We start from the raw sequence: 20426 nt of genomic DNA on the forward strand, positions 1-20426 counted from the left end.
GAGTGAAAGAAAGAGAGACAAAGAAAGAGAGTGTGTGCCCACATTTGCGTGTGTGGGTAGAAAGGAGAGACCGTGAAAGGGCGCAAGTGTGTGTGTATGTGTGTGTGTGTGTGTGTGTATATGTGTGTGTGTGTGTGTGTGTGTGTGTGTGTGTGTGTGTGTGTGTGTGTGTGTGTGTGTGTGTGTGTGAGAGAGGAGTTAGATTAAAGACAGAGCGGCACGCAATGCTGATCAATAATTGTGGAAAAAAGTATTGAGACAGAGAAAAAGAGAGAGAACATTAATTTTCATATCTGACTAGAAGTTTTGGCAGAGGTATTTTTATCATTGCGGTTGTGACCTGTTTTTACAGATTGTTCAAGATCAAGCGTCGATATCGCGACGTGCTGGGGACGTTGTTCGTCTTGTTTCAACGTCTGATGAGTCTCATCATCGTCATCGTCCTCGTCTACTATTTCTTCGCCATCATCGGGATGGAGATTTTCCTGGGGAAGGATCTACGCAACTGCTGCAAGTACGTTTCTGTATAGGGGAATTGAAGGTTGGGTGTGTATAGGGGGAGGGGGGAGGGGGGGGGGGGCGGTGGTGGTGAGTGTGTGTCTTTGTGCGAGTGTGTGTGTATATATGTGTTTCTGTCTGTATGTGTGATGTATGAGTAGAGAGAGTGTGTGTGTGTGTGTGTGTGTGTATATAAATGATAAATCATGATTTTATTTCTTGGTGCAGAAACACAAGTGTTGAGGATTTTTACAAGTACGACAACACAAGCACACAAACAGGTTTCTACTACCTGAACAACTTTGACAACCTCCTGGTTTCTGGAGGTGAGCATCGGTCATTTGGGTGAAAAAAGACCAGCAGTTCTTTTGAGACGTTTCAGTTTTCTTTTCGCTTAGTTTCAGTATGAAGGATTTAGTTTATGGGGCAGTGTTTATTGTACTTGTCTCTCTGGACCCTTGTACCTTTAATAACAAGAGGCGAAGCCTTCAAGGCTCACGTAAGAAATCGACAAACAGTAACACAAACTCAATCACTTCGTCACACATAAACACACACACACACACACAGTAAGCGGCATAGGTGACACTGTGCAAGAAAGCGAGACACTAGATCTAGATCTGAATGGCCGATTTCGAAGAAAAAACTAGTCTCGGCCCGCTCAAAATAACAATGACCGAGACTTTCAGTAATTCCTTCGCGTGACGTCTAACCCTCTTACGTCATAATGTGACGTCTTCAACTGTTGTGACGTCTTCAAATGTTAAAGTTTCTACCACAGACATACATACATACGCACGCACGCACGCACGCACGCACAGACAGACAAAAGTTAGCATCGCATAGGCTACACTTACGTGAGCCAAAAAGTGTAGTTAACTAAATCAGTGGTTGTTTGATAGGTATGGGGCTTATTTCAGCCTACCTGTAATACAGTCAAACCTACTGGTTGTGATCTTGAGGAAAAGAAGCAGACTGCAGTGTCACACAACAGGCCATTTCATGAATACAAATTCCCATTTTGTTTGTTTTGTAAAAACTTATTTGTGTGAAATATTGCCCTAAGTGAATTTTTACATTGTAGAATTCACTCTATGTGCCAGATAATGATCGATGTCTTTCATGTGGTTGGCCGTATCATTTCATGCCTCTCTCTCTTTCTCTCTCTCTCTCCTTCTCTCTCTCTCTCTCTCTCTCTCTCTCTCTCTCCTCTCTCTCTCTCTCTCTCTCTCTCTCTCTCTCTCTCTCTCTCTCTCTCTCTCTCTCTCTCTCTCTCACACACACACATTTATACACAGAAAATCAAACACACTTTATTGCTGATGATTTATTGTTGTTATCAGAGACTGTTGGGGGTCTACAGACTCAGTTAAATAATTTACGCAGGGCAGTGTCCTCTCTTCATTTGAAGGTAAACATGAGTAAAAGTAATATTATTGTGTTGAGGAAGGGTGGATATTTGAGTGCAAGGGAAAGGTGGACATAATTATGGGGAATATATTTTACCTGTTGTAAACGTGTATAAGTACTTAGGAATATTATTTTCAACTCGACTCAGTTTCACTGCTGCCTGTAGCGATCTCTCAAGCCGGGCCAAAAATGCTCTGATGTGTATTATACAATAATAGTTTGAATGTGTTTTTTACGTTGTTTGACTCCCAAGTACAACCAATAGTACAGTATGGTGCTGAGATATGGGGACTAGATAAGGCTGCTCTGCAGTGTGAAAAAGTTCATTTATTTGCATTGAAGAAGTTCTTAGGAGTCCGAATGCGAACACCTAATGACCTAGTATATGGCGAGACAAACAGATATCCAATATATTTGAATTCTATTTTAAGATGCGTAAGCTATTGGTTGAAACTGTTAAACATGGAGGCGCACAGACTTCCTCGTAAATCATATGAAATGTTGTATAAAATGGATGAGAGTGGTAAAAAGAACTGGGCCTCAAGTGTCCGTTGTAAATTGTATTAGTATGGTTTTGGTTTTGTGTGGTTGAATCAGGGCGTTGTTAATGAAAAAGATTTTGTGTGTGTTTTTAGGGAAAGGTTTGTCGATTGCAGATGGCAAGAGTGGGATTATCATATACAAAATAGTGATAGATTTGCTGTTTATCGGACATTTTGTACTGTACATGACATTAAACCCTATCTTTTGTTGAATATGGATAGACATCTAAAGTTTATTATGACTAGGTTTCGATTAGGTATTTCAGAAATTGCTGTGCATTCTAACCGATATAAAAAACATAATGCCGATCAGTTGATGTGTCTCCTTTGTAAAGAAAAGCTAGAAGATGAAGTCCATTTTGTTTTTTGTTGTCCATACTTAAACAGATTAAGAGAAAAATGTATCCCATTTAAATATTATAAAAACCCAAGCACTTTTAGACTTAGCCTGCTCCTGGCCTCACCTCAAGAAACTGTTATCAGAAATGTATCCCTGTATTTGTATAAAGCCTTGAAATTAAGAGATGTTGTAACCTCGTAGTTAAAGACCGTGTAATATATGTTTTATTCTGTAGTGTTGTGCGATTATTATGTTATTATGTTGTACCTTTTCTGCACCTGATGAGTTATATTATTTGCAACGTGAACCGTTTGTTCACACTCATTCATAAGGGGCAATGGCCTATTGAATAAATTATCTGCGTCTGCGTCTCTCTCTCTCTCTCTCTCCCCCCCTATCTCTCCGCCCGTCCCCCTCCTTCCGCAAGTCACATTTTGCTCATTATTTTTAATTTTCTTTTCTTTTTTTCCAGTGACATTGTTTGAGCTGACTGTTGTTAACAACTGGTTCATCATTATGGTGAGTGGATACATGCAGACTTTGGTACACTGCATGTTTTGTGTCCGCTGAATTGACTTTTAAGAACATCAAATAATTTGTAAAACTACTGTTGATGCACCTGTTTGCTTGGGAGAGGGTTGGGAGAAGATAGCACATAAAATAGCAGTCTGTTACTGGATGTACAATGGAACTTGCGATGTGAGGCTCCTCCGGTGAGAGGACCCCTCCCATGAAAGGACACCTCCTGTTGTCCCTTTAGTATTGTCCTGACTAAAGTATGCGTGTCATGGACTGGGTGGCTGAGTGGTAACGCACTTGCGCTCGGAAGCGAGAGGTTGCGAGTTCGACCCTGGGTCAGGGCGTTAGCAATTTTCTCCCCCCTTTCCTAACCTAGGTGGTGGGTTCAAGTGCTTGTCTTTCGGATGAGACGAAAAACCGAGGTCCCTTCGTGTATACTACATCGGGGTGTGCACGTTAAAGATCCCACGATTGACAAAAGGGTCTTTCCTGGCAAAATTGTATAGGCATAGATAAAAAAAAATGTCCACCAAAATACCCGTGTGACTTGGAATAATAGGCCGTGAAAAGTAGGATATGCGCCAAAATGGCTGCGATCTGCTGGTCGATGTGAATGCGTGATGTATTGTGTAAAAAATTCCATCTCACACGGCATAAATAGATCCCTGCACCTTGAGTCCGAGTCTGGAGATATGCGCGCGATATAAGACTTGATATAATAATAATGACAAGCCACCTGTAATGTAAGGACACTTGGGGCGTTCCCAATGGTGCTACTGTCATCCCAAACAGACTAAGGTTCCAAAATCAAGAATCAACAAGCAAATAATCAGAGAGGGCCCCAAAGGGTTTAAAATCGTGATCGTGATTGGCGTTTTTTGACATTTCTGTGACCGTGATTGCCGAAATTTCCATTTCTGTGATCGTGATGGGACTTTGCCCGTGATCCGTGATGACAAAAAAATCAAGTCTCGTGATCGTGATCGTCATTTGTTTTCGTGATCGTGATGGGCATTATTGCAAAGCATTTTATTTTCAACGTACATTTTTCACAGCTGTATCACTCTATGATCCTCTATTCGTCAAGGTGTTTGTGATCGTGAAAACAAAAATCAAGGTAACTGTGATCATGAAAGCTAAAATTTCCCTTCCCGTGATCGTGATGATACCCCCCCTTTGGGGCCCTCATCAGACGTTAAAAAAAAGTAACCTCCTTTGTGATACGATGTGTTGAGGTGTGTGTTCAGCGTGTGTGTGTTTGCAGGGCGGGTATGCCAAAGCTGTCAGCGAGTGGACACGCATCTACTTCATGCTCTTCTACATCGTCATGATGGTGAGAATTTCTTGTTGAGATTTTATATAAAGTAGACCTGATGATTTCATCCACAGTGAAACCTGTTTGAAGCTCCCCTTCTATTTTATGACCTTGTTTCACAATATTTTCTCTTCATAACGAATGTAAATTTTCCTCTACCTTATGATTCGTGGCCTCTTTTTAGGACTTTTCATTTTTTCAATGTTGTTTTAGGTGTTGAAACAGAGGTTTCACTGAATCAGTTAAGTAAAGAACAAGAGACTTGCTTTTTTTTCTCTTGCATGTTTTTTTTTGCCAGAAAATAAAATGAGCGGAAAATTAGACTTATAGTAGCAACAAAAGTAGACTTATAGTAGCAACAAAAGTAGACTTATAGTAGCAACAAAAGTAGACTTATCTTAGCAACAAAAGTAGACTTATAGTAGCAACAAAAGTAGACTTATAGTAGCAACAAAAGTAGACTTATAGTAGCAACAAAAGTAGACTTATAGTAGCAACAAAAGTAGACTTATAGTAGCAACAAAAGTAGCTTGCAAAGTTTTTCTCTTGCTCTGTTTCTTCTGTTTTGTTAAACAGGCTGTTTTGATAGAATTCTCTAGGGTTTTGTAAACTGTTACATTGTATGTATAGTGACTTCGCAAGTAGCCTGTCTTCCTAAGTTGTCTTTAGTCCATGAAATTTGCCTGATTTACACACAGAAATCAAGCTGAGCTCCAAGATGTTCTTTTTTTTTCCTTTTTTTTTTTTTTTTTTAACATGTTAGCAAACACATCCGCACACAATGAAAAGACAAAAAAATCATTTGTGTTGTGCTCATGTAGAGTCCAGAAGGAAGTGACGATCAAATGCTACATTTTTCAAGACATGCAATTTGATTAAAAAAACAAAACACGTACCAAAAAGAAATAAAAACGTGTTAAAAAATTTTTAAAAAACCGCGACGTCTCTTTTTTACCCTCTTTTTCGTTTTGAAATCTCTGACGTCAAAAGCCAAACAAAGTTCGAAAAAACGTCATGGCGTAAATAATGACCTGGCATTAAAATTCTGTCACTTCTTCTGCATGTCTCGATCCTGAGAATATGACAACAAATTTCAAGAACAAAGTTTGTCTCGGTGACTTCAGCAGTAGAAAATTGTACCATATTAAATTGCTATCTTCATTTTGTTGTGACAGGTGGTGATGAACATCGTGGTGGCCTTTGTGTTGGAGTCCTTCATGTTCCGTATCCAGTACCGCCGTCAGATGGCCGTGGAGGACATTGAGGGTAACTTGTCTTTACCTCTACCTAAAGTCCAATGATATTCCTGTGCTGCCACTTTAAGCACACATGTACAATATTTGCATGTACACACAGACACATGCACAATATATGCATGTACACACAGACACATGCACAATATATGCATGTACACACAGACACATGCACAATATATGCATGTACACACAGACACATGCACAATATATGCATGTACACACACACATGCACAATATATGCATGTACACACAGACACGTGCACAATATATGCATGTACACACAGACACATGCACAATATATGCATGTACACACAGACATGCACAATATATGCATGTACCCACAGACACATGTACAATATATGCATGTACACACAGACACACGCACAATATATGCATGTACACACAGACACATGCACAATATATGCATGTACACACAGACACACGCACAATATATGCATGTACACAGACACATGCACAATATATGCATGTACACACAGACACACGCACAATATATGCATGTACACACAGACACATGCACAATATATGCATGTACACACAGACACACGCACAATATATGCATGTACACACAGACACATGTACAATATATGCATGTACACACAGGCACATGCACACATGCACATACATGCATCAGAACCACACACATTGATGCTAACTTGTCATTAGGCCAAAAAAAAAAATTGTCTGTTTCTGGTAACATGGCTAAAAAAAATAGGGTCGGTAGGTAGGGATTTTTATTTTTTTATTTTTTTTATTTTACCCCAAATGTAGACCAATAAAACTAACTTTAAAAATCGCGCAAAGAGACTGGATTCACTATACATAGAGACAAGACACTCAACACATTTACAAATCGTCAGCGGACTTTCGTTTTCACACGATTTTGTTGTTCATTTTCTCACCCTGTCAAAAAAAAAAAAAAATTTTTTGAGTTTGGAAAAATAGAAGTTTAGGGTCGGCGCCGAAATTTAGGGTCGGTCGGGTGACCAGAAACAGACAATTTTTTTTTTTTTGGCCTTACTACCACCCAAAGTCCATTGATATACATGTACCTGTGCTGCCACGTTGAATACACATGCACTTGTATGCATGTGTGGCCACACACACAAAGTTACAGACACACATGCATGCATGCACTCACAGTCGCACAAACACACAAAGAGACATGCACACATGATGCATCCACACCTACACACACAGATGCACTTACACACATACACACACTCACTCACACAGAGATGTCTGCACATACCCTCATATGCATACATACATGTACTTACACACACACATATACACACACACATGCGCACACATAAATCAGCACACAAACATATGGACACTGACAACGTCTCATTGCCCCAACCAGCAATGTTTTACAGTCCACAAACCCCTGGTGTCATTCAGTTTTGATTGCATCTGATTGGCTCTGCTTTCTGCTCTTTCTCAGCGGACCACGGCACGCAGAAAGTGGAGGTCACTCTGAATGAAGAGGAGCTCAACATGTGTAAATCACAGTCTGCTCCCCTGACGGGAACCTACATAGCTCAGCAGTCACAGGTAAAGATGCTGGCTAAGGCTTGCGATACTGTGGGTCATGTACACATTACAAGTAGATATTTACAGAGACAGTCTTAGCACATGATTCAATGTATCAATTGATCACAGGCTTTCCCTTCTTTGAACTACTGTATGTGACATCAGAGGCTGACTAAAACTCATAATTATCATTGACAACATGACTATGAAAGAGTGCATGTTTATGTTCAGTCGTTAAAATAAAGGAATTCTAACCACAATATTGATTGATACATAAATGATATCGTGCGGGAGTGTGTGGGGGACCCACTGTAGATACCTTTGGGCGACCTGCGAAGTGTAGATGTCAAGACTTTTACTTTCTACGTTTGCATAAAGACAACCAACATTACCATTTCTGTCTCTTTTTTCTCACCACCAGACGAAGTACCTGTTCCGCGGAGAGAGGAGTCGTAACCGCGAGGACTTCAGCCTGCGTATGTATCACGACGAGGTGAGGGTGTGGGCCGAGGAGTTCAACACCACGCGAATGAAGACAGTCGAGTCGCTCGACCAGATGCGAATCCGCAATCGACCCAACTCGCACCGCGGTGACTCCTTGGATGATATTCATGCGCCGATGTTTGAGTTTCAGTCAACTCTCCAGATTGACCACTCGCCGGGATTATCGCCTGACTTTTGACACCTCAGGGATTTGTGAGGCCACTTTTGATTCCCCCGTAACTCTTGTGATGGACCGCTCATGGGGATCATCACCTGAATGTTCAAAGTACTGATGAGACTTTTTGCACAAGTCCCTGAGAGCAGCACAGATTTATCTTGGACATGGTTGAGAGTGAAAGGAGTTTTTCTAAAGATAATGGTGCAATAGACTTGTCTCAAAGATTTGTAAGAATGAAACAGATTTACATCAGAGATCTTTGAGAGTGGAACAGACTTGTGCTGAAGGTTGTTGACATTGAAAGAGACTTGCGTTGGAGGTTTCTGAAACAAAAACAGACTTATGTTGGAAAACTTTAAAAGGGAAAAGGACGTGAATCTTGGAGAGTGAATGGGCTTGTGTTGGAGGTTGTTTAAAGCAAGAAGGACGTGTGCAAGAGATCTGCTGGAACAAAACAGACTTCTTGCAGCGATCATTCCGCATGAAATGGACTTGTCGCAGGCATCTGTGAGAGTGAAGTTGTGTTTGATCTTTAAGAAACAAACAGACTTGTCTCTGAGATCTTTTAGAGGGAACAAGATTTGTCTCAGAGATGTTTGAGAATGAAGAAATTATAGACTTGATTGTTGATGAAAATGGGCTTTCATGGTTTTACGAGATTCTTGCAGAAGGTTTTCTCCTGTCATCCACACTGAAGAAAATGGATTCAGGACATGGTTTTCGTTTGATATTTAATGGTTGTAAATAATGGAGGGTGTTGGCAAACAACTGTGTCTGGTGTACGTTTTATTGGTTGTGGAAGAGTTGCGCCCCTTCAAAACATTGAGGCAAACACACTGCTGATCATTGGATGCTATAGCCAGCATGCTGCTTCAGGGATGGTCAAATCTCACAATTTAACTCGCAAGCCGGGCAAGTAACTTCAGGAAAGTTACTAGCCCGCCCGAAATTTCACTGGCCCGGTACATACCACAGTTGTTGCATCTGCAGTGTTTATTTTACTCAATACTACAACCAAAAGTGTTGCAGTGGACCAGAATTTTCACTGGCCAACCGGCCGAGTTACCTTGTGGTTTCTACTAGCCCGGCTGATTTTTTACTCGCCCCTTCGGGCGGACGATTTGGCCATCCCTGCTGCTACACAAGTGAATAAGATATGTGGATCTTATGCAGGGTCTGCTCTATATCACCCTTTCTTCATTTAAAAATGTGCTCATCGGAGTTCATTACTCGCTCCCGCCATGATCGCTTGCCCGCACAGATTAGTATCCATATTTGTTTGCCTCACTAGTTTGAAAGGGGCGCAACTCTTCCACAACAGAAAAAAACCTTGACAAGAGTTATTTCAGTAATTTGTTATTGTATTGTTACCAACCCTTGACTGTCGGAAGAATTTGGTTTGAACAAATCAATGAAAAAACATAGCATACAAGGTATAACAATTAGACCAAAACTGAGAAAATGGTGTCCAGGGGAGACGATCCTCTTGCTACAATTTCAAGGGCAATATAAAAGGACAGTTACTCTTGTCAGAGTATTATTTATTTGATGAAAGTAGGTACCTAATTTGTATTATGGCAGCCAAGGGGCTAATTCACTTTCTGTGCATCCCTGACTGAAAGTCAACTCCGTTAACTTTTGGCTTTATGATTTGAACACGTGGGGCGGCTTGAGAGCCTGTATGTATATTAAATGTATGTATAAAAAAACACCAGCACAAAACACAGAGCAGATCAGAGAATCTTCCGGATTGTATCCCTATAAAGATAAGAAGATATTTTTAATATTGATGAGATTTTGAGCAACCATTTTACCTTGCTGTGGTTGCTCTTGATGTTAACTAACACATCATTGAACCTATGAATGGCCGACAACTTGACTCAATGTTCTTTAGATGTTGGAAAGACTTATTATACGTTTTTCTTTAAAAATGGCTTCAAAGAAGTGTATCTTTTTCTTCTGGAAAAGAAGTGAATGATTTTATGAGGCATGTGGGGATTGGCTTTTTTTCACATCTGGATGTACTTGTGTGTCATTTGGGATCTGATATACTTGCTATTACTTCAAAGAATGATCTACCAGAGAGGGCTTGGTTGGTTTACAATTGTGATAGAGACTGTGTCACTGTAAAAGAGAGAGAGAGTGAGTGAGTGTGTGTGTACTTGCATCCTTTCAGTTTAGTTTGATAGGAAAGATTTTTGCTTTGTTTTTGTGTCTTTTAAAAAACCAATTTTTTTAAGAGATCAAGGGCTGCATGCTTTTGCAGGGCTCCTGAGAAAAATGGCGTTGAATGTCATAAATGAACAAAAGAAACAATATAGTTGCCTTCACATAAATTGATCATTTGATGGTTTTAGAGATTAGGGTAAGTGAACGGCTGTGATTGTTGTCCATACTGTAGCCGTTTCACTCCTCATGTCCTTTCTTCCTACCTCCCCATCCTGTCAAAAACTGTCATGGTTGACTTGCTGCTTGTTTATGGTGAGAGGGAAAAGGGAGACATTGAACCTGAAGAGAAGTTAGATTCAAGGAAATACAATGGCATGCTGTTACATGAGTGTTTGTGTGTGTGTTTAGGCAGATAATATTGTATTCAATGAAAGCATCAAGAGATTTTTTCTCACTGTTTATCCATCCAGGAATAGTGTAAAATGGGACATGAAAGCACAGGGTGTTCGGGTATTTGGAAATGTTATCATTCAGTACTGTACATTCTTTGTTAACATGTGAGGGATGACATTGGGTTGTTGAAGAATTTGTATGCTGGAAAAGGGCTGATATTTGTTGTTGTAAATGATAAACAGTGTTCCCTCTGTTGACTAGTCATAATGTACTGTTTGATGTCCAGTAAGGTTTATGGAATTTACACAAGGATTGAAACACAATAACGTTTAATAAGGCAGACGTTTCAAGACAGAATAATTATGTTTAAATAAAAAGAAAACACACCAGTAACAAGGTTAGGTACGTTTATATCATAATCAATATTTCGGCACGTTACTTCCTTCTTCAGGATGGTAAGCTTATTATAATAATTATGAATAATTATGTGTATGGAAAACATTCAACGTTGATATAGTGATGTGTAAAGTAGGTGTTTTTTTTACATGGAGTTATATAATGGCAAGCTAGACAACGACTTTGAATGATTCTATGAATTTACTTAGCATTCAGTTACTTTGTGATTGCTGGATGGTTCTGTATAATGGTGAGTCTTGTCTCATCCCTTGTGGAGTGATATATGTATTACTAGATGAATACCCGCTTCGCCGGGAAGAAGTAGAGCCGAATACCCGGCTTTGTCGGGTGTACGCCGGCTTTGCCGGCGCACGAAGGAAGGGAGATAAACGCGCAAAACACTGGAGAAGATAAAGAAGAGTAATACCCGGCTTTGCCGGGATGAAAGCGTTGTGGACAGTGACCTTCTAAAAATAGTAACGGGAATATGGATTGAGCGTTGTGGACAGTGACCTTCTAAAAATAGTAACGGGAATATGGATTGACGCCACACAAAGGAAGGGAGATAAACGCAAAACACTGGAGAAGATAAGGAAGAGTTACTGGGAATGGATCTGGGAAGATGAACAGAAAAACCAAAATCGGTTCAGCGCTGCGCGCTGAGAGCACGTGTTGAAAATTCTCATCGACCAGGTTGTGTCCGGGGTCTACCTAAATATGCCCACCAAATTTGAAGCAGATCCGGCATCGAGAACTTTGGCCGTGCATCGCGAACACACACACACACACACAGATAGACACACAGACACAAGTCGTATATATATATAGATGTTAATGGTAAGGATTTGTCACAAGGTTGAACATGACAAGGAGGGAATTTAACCATTAAGTTGTGTGCATGAGCGAGAGAGAGAGAGAGAGAGAGAGAGAGAGAGAGAGAGAGAGAGAGAGAGAGAGAGAGAGAGAGAGAGAGAGCGCGTGCGTGTATGTGTACTTACAGTTCAGTTTGATATAAGTTTATGTACAAGAAAAAACTTGACCTAAGGCTGTTATTGAAGAAAACATTGCACACAATGTAGGTACAGTGGTACCCTCCTTTTAAGAGTCCCATATTGGTTGGGACAAGAAAGAATTTACCCGATGCTTCCCAGCATGTCGTAAGAGGCGACTAACAGATTCTGTTTCTCCTTTTACCCTTGTTAAGTGTTTTTTGTATAGAATATAGTCCATGTTTGTAAAGATTTTAGTCAAGCAGTATGTAAGAAATGTTAAGTCCTTTGTACTGGAAACTTGCATTCTCCCAGTAAGGTGATATATTGTACTACGTTGCAAGCCCCTGGAGCAAATTTTTGATTAGTGCTTTTGTGAACAAGAAACAATTGACAAGTGGCTGTATCGATCCCATCACCCCGCTTCCCTCCGTCGCGATATAACCTTGAACGGTTGAAAACGACGTTAAACACCAAATAAAGATAAAAGAACAAACAATAACGTCTTAAATTAGAGAGAATTCACAGATGTGATGAACAAAACGTCTGAGAAAAAGAGGTCTTACGGGGTGTCTTAAAGGGTGGTTCCACTGTCCACCTATTGTGTGTTATATTACCTATTGTGTGTTATATCACCTATTGTGTGTTATATCACCTATTGTGTGTTATATTATTGGCCAAAGAAAGATGTCTTAAATGATTTATTGTGAAAAGAAAAGGAGACGGGCAGCGCCTTGTTAACTCTTATTTACCTTCCAGCTGAGAAGCAGAATTTTATGCGGTTTGCACTTGCATCTTAGTTTGGGGATCAATTTAACTCTTACCAGTTCGGGGGTTTTAGGGCATATTTTACAGTGCTGTTGGTGCCTACTTGCCGAGTGGCTATCTGGGGTCATATTCTAAATGAAATATAGAAAGTTATATATCAAATGAAAGGAAAATGAATAAGCTTTTCATATTTGCAAAGAGAATTGTGCTATCTTTAAAGGTAAAAAAGGTTATGGGGGTGACAACATGATTTTTGTTGAAATTTGTACGCCCATTTTTTGGAACACGTGACAAACACAAAGAAGAAATTTTTTTGTGTTCAGTTTATTTTAGATATGCTGCTAACTAGTCTGTTTGGGCATTCATTTTACATAACATAGCAAAGTTTTATAGAGTTTTGCTGATAAACAAAAAAGTTATTGTCACCTGAATACCCCCATCCAAATTTCAAAGTTGGACGTTTCATGACATACGCATGCCTAAGGCACACAAAAAAATAGTCTGTTTACGGTATCCCGACCGACCCTATTTTTTCCCGCGACCCTAGACTTGTTTTTAGCATTTGGCGGAGAAAAAAATAAATAAATAAAAAAATAAAATTCGCAAAATAATTTAAAAATATGGTTTTTTGAAGGAAAAAAAAAAAAAAAAAGGTCTCAAAAACAAAATAACTTAGAAATATGTTTTTGGGGGGAAAAGAAAAGAAAAAAGAAAAAAAAAAAGTCCCGACCTATCGACCCTATTTTATTGGCCTATGGCCTTTTTTTGTGTGTGCCTAATAATGCATTCCTATAACTAACTTATAACAAAAACCCAGCTTGTTTCTGTCATAAAGTGTGTCTAACATATGAGTTTATCCACTGTCCGACCCATCCAATGTAAAATAACAAAAAATTTGTTTTGATAATTAGATAATTGGTCAGTGGAAAACTACAGGAGGGGTAAGGGAGCGAACTGGTAAGAGTTAAACTACGCACCGTTTCATGCTGCCCATTTGTTATTTAGCTTTAATTAGCTTTTTTCAAACATCATCTATTGGTTTGTACCTCATATATGAAGCTTCCATGAACAAGAATTTACGTTTGACAACTGTTAGAAAAATATTGCTGTTGAAGTTAAATGTAAAAAAAGATGTTAAAAAGCATTGCTGTTGACATGTAATGTAAATAGAAATAATTGTTGATGTTTGTGTTGTTCTTCTTGCCAGAAATGTTACGCATTGTTAAACTTAAAGTGTAAGCTTGGAAGGCTTTAGCGCTTTTTGATATCTACCTGTTGAAATGTAATGTGATAAGACTGTTGTAAGGTTCCAAATTACCATGGCAATATAAGTCCTGTTGTGAATTTTTGAATATCAAGGAAGGCAAACTATTGATTTACGGCACGGCAATGGACGTTTTCCAAAAATGACTCTGTTGGGTGTTTTGGGGAAATCATTCTGTTGGGTGTTTTTTCAGAAATCATTCTGTTGGGTGTTTTGGGGAAATGATTCTGTTGGGTGTTTTGGGGAAATCATTCTGTTGGGTGTTTTTTCAGAAATCATTCTGTTGGGTGTTTTGGGGAAATCATTCTGTTGGGTGTTATTCAGAAATCACTCTGTTGGGTGTTATTCAGAAATCACTCTGTTTGGTGTTTTCAAGAAATCATTCTGTTCGGTGTTTTGGGGAAATCACTCTGTTGGGTGTTTATTCAGAAATCATTCTGTTGGTTGTTTTCCGTAAATCACTGTTGGGTGTTTTTCATAAATCACTCTGTTGGGTGTTATTCAGAAATCACTCTGTTGGGTGTTTTCAAGAAATCACTCTGTTGGGTGTTTATTCAGAAATCACTCTGTTGGGTGTTTTCAAGAAATCACTCTGTTGGGTGTCATTCAGAAATCACTCTGTTGGGTGTTTTCAAGAAATCACTCTGTTGGGTGTTATTCAGAAATCACTCTGTTGGGTGTTTTCAAGAAATGACTCTGTTGGGTGTTATTCAGAAATCACTCTGTTGGGTGTTTTCAAGAAATCACTCTGTTGGGGATTTTATGCACTGTGGAAGAGTTGTACGTATTCCTTTCATTAAGGTGATGCAAGGCGTAACCACGCCGATAGCATCACAGTGAGCAATCAGCTCTAATATGAATGTTTTTGAGAAAAAAGAAGACATGAAATCAAGCTGACACTGTCAAAACTTCTCACTTGCAAGATGTACCACAGTGCAAACAGAGTTATTCCTGATTAATATGGTCTATTTGGCTGAATTATGGGTGCTGATGTGTAAAGTAGGCCTTATTGTTCCTGGTGCGTGATAGCTCTTCGTTTTTTGTCCAAAGGGGTTGGGAGAGGGCAGGATGGGGGTGGAAGAACGGGGGGGGGGGGGGGGGGGGGGGGGGGTTGGGGGGAGGAGAAGCTGGTGGTATTACATATTTATTGCAGTAACACTGTTTTTGATATGAAAGCACAGCAAGAAAGAAGATGTGATGTATATATTTTTGCATGAAATCCATATGTTGCATTGTTCACTAAGGCATGCACATTCACTGCATTGCATGTTTTGTGTTATGTCTTCCTGTAGAAGAGCATGACATGAAGTGTGTGTGTTATACATGTAAAGTTCAAAAGATTGGTAGCATATGTCAAAGTTCCACCTTTTATTGCAATCATGACTTTAAGATTCACCCCGACCATACAATGCAAAGTGTGATTAAGTGAAACAAGACTACACAAACTAAACATAGATTTATCAGAGAGCCAGAAAAATATCCTGGAGGAATGTTTTTAATTTTGAGCTATCTTTTCTGGCTCTTGTTTTACAAGTTTAGGAAACGATGAACAAATCATTTGGGACAGTGTGGTGTGTTTCTTTAGCTGGCTCACCATTTCAGATCACACGGGCTTTTAGACTGACTAAAAACCCCCCTCCACCTCAACACACACCAACACTCAACATTCCGGCTGCTCTCTGTGCAGAGCTGCACTTTCTCTTTATGAATTAATTTCGCAGATAAACTGCTTTTATAAAATTAATTCACAGAACAATTCCCACTCTGCAGAAAAGGCTGATGATTTTGAATGTGTCCTGGAGGTGGGATGGCCTCATTCCATGGAGAAGCACGGGCTGATTTGAGATAGTTAGCTAAGCTGTTCCACGGGAGGGGCTGTGCCTTCAATATCTTTGATTTTTACACCCCTGGTATAGGGGTGTGTATAGGATTCGCTCCATGTGTTTGTTTGTTTGTGTTCGCATATAGATCTCAAGAATGAACGGACCGATCGTCACCAAACTTGGTGAACAGGTTCTATACATTCCTGAGACGGTCCTTGCAAAAATTGGGACCAGTCAAACACACGCTTAGGGAGTTATTGGTGGATTAAGATTCTACAAGGACTTATAGAGGGACATATTAATGGTCAAAGGGAAATAACCTTCTCAGTTGGTGGCAGTGAGAATGGTTATTTCCCTTTGACCAACGGGGGTGTTTTTCCTACCTCGGATGAATTTCTTGTTCTTACATGTTTTAGCTAATGCTAGTGTATACCTTACTTTTACTGCTCATTTTTTGCCACTCCATTTCAATGTAGCATGTTCATCTGCTGTGTGGTTCAGTTCCACGCACAGTAGCTAGTCATATGCACACCAGTAGTCTGTATATACTTGTGTATAAGACTGAAATCCTTCTTGCCAGAAAAAGTGTCATAGACATGTATGTGCAATGAATATTGTATCCACACATGGGCCTGTGTGTGTGTGTGTGTGTGAAGAATAATGTAGATTTTGTATGAAAGTGATTAAAGGGCTTATTTGGTTACCATTTATTTTATTAGTCTTGAAAAAACCACCTGTTTAACAGTTGACAATGTGACAAAGGTAAAGTCTTCTTTAGTTAATTTTTCTTGTAGTGACAAAAATAACTATCCAAGTTGACATTTTTACAAAGATTTTTTGATAATAGAAATGTTTGGGGTTGTTGTTGCATGCTATTCGTTAGCCAGTACATGTCCAGTGGGTTAGTCCCATGTTAGTTCATGTTGTAAATGTGCAATGGTATCTGCGATGAAATGAAGCCCTTGGAAACTTTTAGTGTCCCCCCATTGCAGGTGGCCTGTCACGACACACATCCCTTGAAGATAATAGATAAAGGGACAACAGAGGCTGTCCTCTATTGGGAGGTGTCCTGTTACCAGAGGGGCCTTACGTGGCAGGTACCACGAGTAGTTGTGGGGCCACGGGTTCCTCTTATCTGTCCTGTATCTACCACTGTGGTAGTTGTGGGGCAATGGGTTCCTATCTGTCCTGTATCTACCACTGTGGTAGTTGTGGGGCCATGGGTAAGGGCAATGGGTTCCTATCTGTCCTATATCTACCACTGTGGTAGTTGTGGGGCCATGGGTAAGGGCAATGGGTTCCTCCTATCTGTCCGGTATCTACCACTGTGGTAGTTGTGGGGCCATGGGTAAGGGCAATGGGTTCCTATCTGTCCTATATCTACCACTGTGGTAGTTGTGGGGCCATGGGTAAGGGCAATGGGTTCCTCCTATCTGTCCTGTATCTACCACTGTGGTAGTTGTGGGGCCATGGGTAAGGGCAATGGGTTCCTATCTGTCCTATATCTACCACTGTGGTAGTTGTGGGGCCATGGGTAAGGGCAATGGGTTCCTCCTATCTGTCCGGTATCTACCACTGTGGTAGTTGTGGGGCCACGGGTAAGGGCAATGGATTCCTCCTATCTGTCCGGTATCTACCACTGTGGTAGTTGTGGGGCCATGGGTAAGGGCAATGGGTTCCTCCTATCTGTCCGGTATCTACCACTGTGGTAGTTGTGGGGCCATGGGTAAGGGCAATGGGTTCCTCCTATCTGTCCGGTATCTACCACTGTGGTAGTTGTGGGGCCATGGGTAAGGGCAATGGGTTCCTCCTATCTGTCCGGTATCTACCACTGTGGTAGTTGTGGGGCCACGGGTAAGGGCAATGGATTCCTCCTATCTGTCCTGTATCTACCACTGTGGTAGTTGTGGGGCCATGGGTAAGGGCAATGGATTCCTCCTATCTGTCCTGTATCTACCACTGTGGTAGTTGTGGGGCCACGGGTAAGGGCAATGGGTTCCTCCTATCTGTCCTGTATCTACCACTGTGGTAGTTGTGGGGCCACGGGTAAGGGCAATGGGTTCCTCCTATCTGTCCTGTATCTACCACTGTGGTAGTGGTAGTTGTGGGGCCACGGGTAAGGGCAATGGGTTCCTCCTATCTGTCCTGTATCTACCACTGTGGTAGTTGTGGGGCCATGGGTAAGGGCAATGGGTTCCTCCTATCTGTCCTGTATCTACCACTGTGGTAGTTGTGGGGCCATGGGTAAGGGCAATGGGTTCCTCCTATCTGTCCGGTATCTACCACTGTGGTAGTTGTGGGGCCATGGGTAAGGGCAATGGGTTCCTCCTATCTGTCCGGTATCTACCACTGTGGTAGTTGTGGGGCCACGGGTAAGGGCAATGGATTCCTCCTATCTGTCCTGTATCTACCACTGTGGTAGTTGTGGGGCCACGGGTAAGGGCAATAGACTCCTCTTATCTGTCCTGTATCTACCACTGTGGTAGTTGTGGGGCCACGGGTAAGGGCAATGGGTTCCTCCTATCTGTCCTGTATCGACCACTGTGGTAGTGGTAGTTGTGGGGCCACGGGTAAGGGCAATGGGTTCCTCCTATCTGTCTTGTATCTACCACTGTGGTAGTTGTGGGGCAATGGGTAAGGGCAATGGGTTCCTCCTATCTGTCCTGTATCTACCACTGTGGTTGTTGTGGGGCCACGGGTAAGGGCAATGGGTTCCTCCTATCTGTCCTGTATCTACCACTGTGGTAGTTGTGGGGCCATGGGTAAGGGCAATGGGTTCCTCCTATCTGTCCGGTATCTACCACTGTGGTAGTTGTGGGGCCACGGGTAAGGGCCATGGGTTCCTCCTATCTGTCCTGTATCTACCACTGTGGTAGTTGTGGGGCAATGGGTAAGGGCCATGGGTTCCTCCTATCTGTCCTGTATCTACCACTGTGGTAGTTGTGGGGCAATGGGTTCCTCCTATCTGTCCTGTATCTACCACTGTGGTAGTTGTGGGGCCATGGGTAAGGGCAATGGGTTCCTCCTATCTGTCCGGTATCTACCACTGTGGTAGTTGTGGGGCCATGGGTAAGGGCAATGGGTTCCTCCTATCTGTCCTGTATCTACCACTGTGGTAGTTGTGGGGCCATGGGTTCCTCCTATCTGTCCGGTATCTACCACTGTGGTAGTTGTGGGGCAATGGGTTCCTCCTATCTGTCCGGTATCTACCACTGTGGTAGTTGTGGGGCCACGGGTAAGGGCAATGGGTTCCTCCTATCTGTCCTGTATCTACCACTGTGGTAGTTGTGGGGCCATGGGTTCCTCCTATCTGTCCTGTATCTACCACTGTGGTAGTTGTGGGGCCATGGGTTCCTCCTATCTGTCCTGGATCTACCACTGTGGTAGTTGTGGGGCCACGGGTAAGGGCAATGGATTCCTCTTATCTGTCCTGTATCTACCACTGTGGTATTTGTGGGGCAACGGGTAAGGGCAATGGGTTCCTCCTATCTGTCCTGTATCTACCACTGTGGTAGTTGTGGGGCAACGGGTTCCTCCTATCTGTCCTGTATCTACCACTGTGGTAGTTGTGGGGCAATGGGTTCCTCCTATCTGTCCTGTATCTACCACTGTGGTAGTTGTGGGGCAACGGGTTCCTCCTATCTGTCCTGTATCTACCACTGTGGTAGTTGTGGGGCAATGGGTTCCTATCTGTCCTATATCTACCACTGTGGTAGTTGTGGGGCCATGGGTTCCTCCTATCTGTCCTGTATCTACCACTGTGGTAGTTGTGGGGCCAAGGGTAAGGGCCATGGGTTCCTCCTATCTGTCCTGTATCTACCACTGTGGTAGTTGTGGGGCCAGGGTAAGGGCAATGGGTTCCTCCTATCTGTCCTATATCTACCACTGTGGTAGTTGTGGGGCCACGGGTAAGGGCAATGGGTTCCTCCTATCTGTCCTATATCTACCACTGTGGTAGTTGTGGGGCAATGGGTTCCTCCTATCTGTCCTGTATCTACCACTGTGGTTGTTGTGGGGCCACGGGTAAGGGCAATGGGTTCCTCCTATCTGTCCTGTATCTACTACTGTGTTAGTTGTGGGGCCACGGGTAAGGGCAATGGGTTCCTCCTATCTGTTCTGTATCTACCACTGTGGTAGTTGTGGGGCCACGGGTAAGGGCAATGGGTTCCTCCTATCTGTCCTGTATCTGCTTGTTACTCTTCAATCAAGGATAGAAATTGCACTGTAGATTACACCTTTTCTTTTTTTGTTTATTTTCACAATTAAAGATGTGCTTCAGGACCTAGTGATGTTATTAAATGTGCCTTTAATAAATGTTAAAATGGAGATCTAAGGAAGTAAGGGACAGAAGCGCTTGACAAAATATAGATAAGTGCTCTGAACATGAACAAAGTATTTCCAACTACAGATTTCTCTTTGTACATGTAATTATCATTTAAAAAGATATAACAAAGATTATGTTTGCAATCTTGCTTTCCTGGGCAAATAGTAAAGTGCAATACATGATATTTTATAAGCACAAAATTAAG

At 41.6% G+C, this 20426-nt stretch overlaps 1 protein-coding gene across 1 annotated transcript in view; it reads left to right on the forward strand.

Moving 5' to 3' along the window:
• Nucleotides 1-13842, forward strand: part of LOC138976663 (two pore channel protein 1-like) — a 55062-nt gene extending 41220 nt beyond the window's left edge. Inside the window, exons 19-25 of the mRNA XM_070349538.1 lie at nt 353-514; nt 727-824; nt 3263-3309; nt 4574-4642; nt 5800-5890; nt 7346-7455; nt 7856-13842. Coding sequence (XP_070205639.1) covers nt 353-514; nt 727-824; nt 3263-3309; nt 4574-4642; nt 5800-5890; nt 7346-7455; nt 7856-8116 — 838 coding nt within the window. The 3' untranslated portion in view covers nt 8117-13842. The remainder of the gene's footprint in view (nt 1-352; nt 515-726; nt 825-3262; nt 3310-4573; nt 4643-5799; nt 5891-7345; nt 7456-7855) is intronic.
• The last annotated feature ends 6584 nt before the right edge of the window (nt 13843-20426 follow it).

The sequence above is a fragment of the Littorina saxatilis genome, linkage group LG9 (genome assembly GCF_037325665.1).
Source record: "Littorina saxatilis isolate snail1 linkage group LG9, US_GU_Lsax_2.0, whole genome shotgun sequence".
Classification (NCBI taxonomy): domain Eukaryota; kingdom Metazoa; phylum Mollusca; class Gastropoda; order Littorinimorpha; family Littorinidae; genus Littorina; species Littorina saxatilis.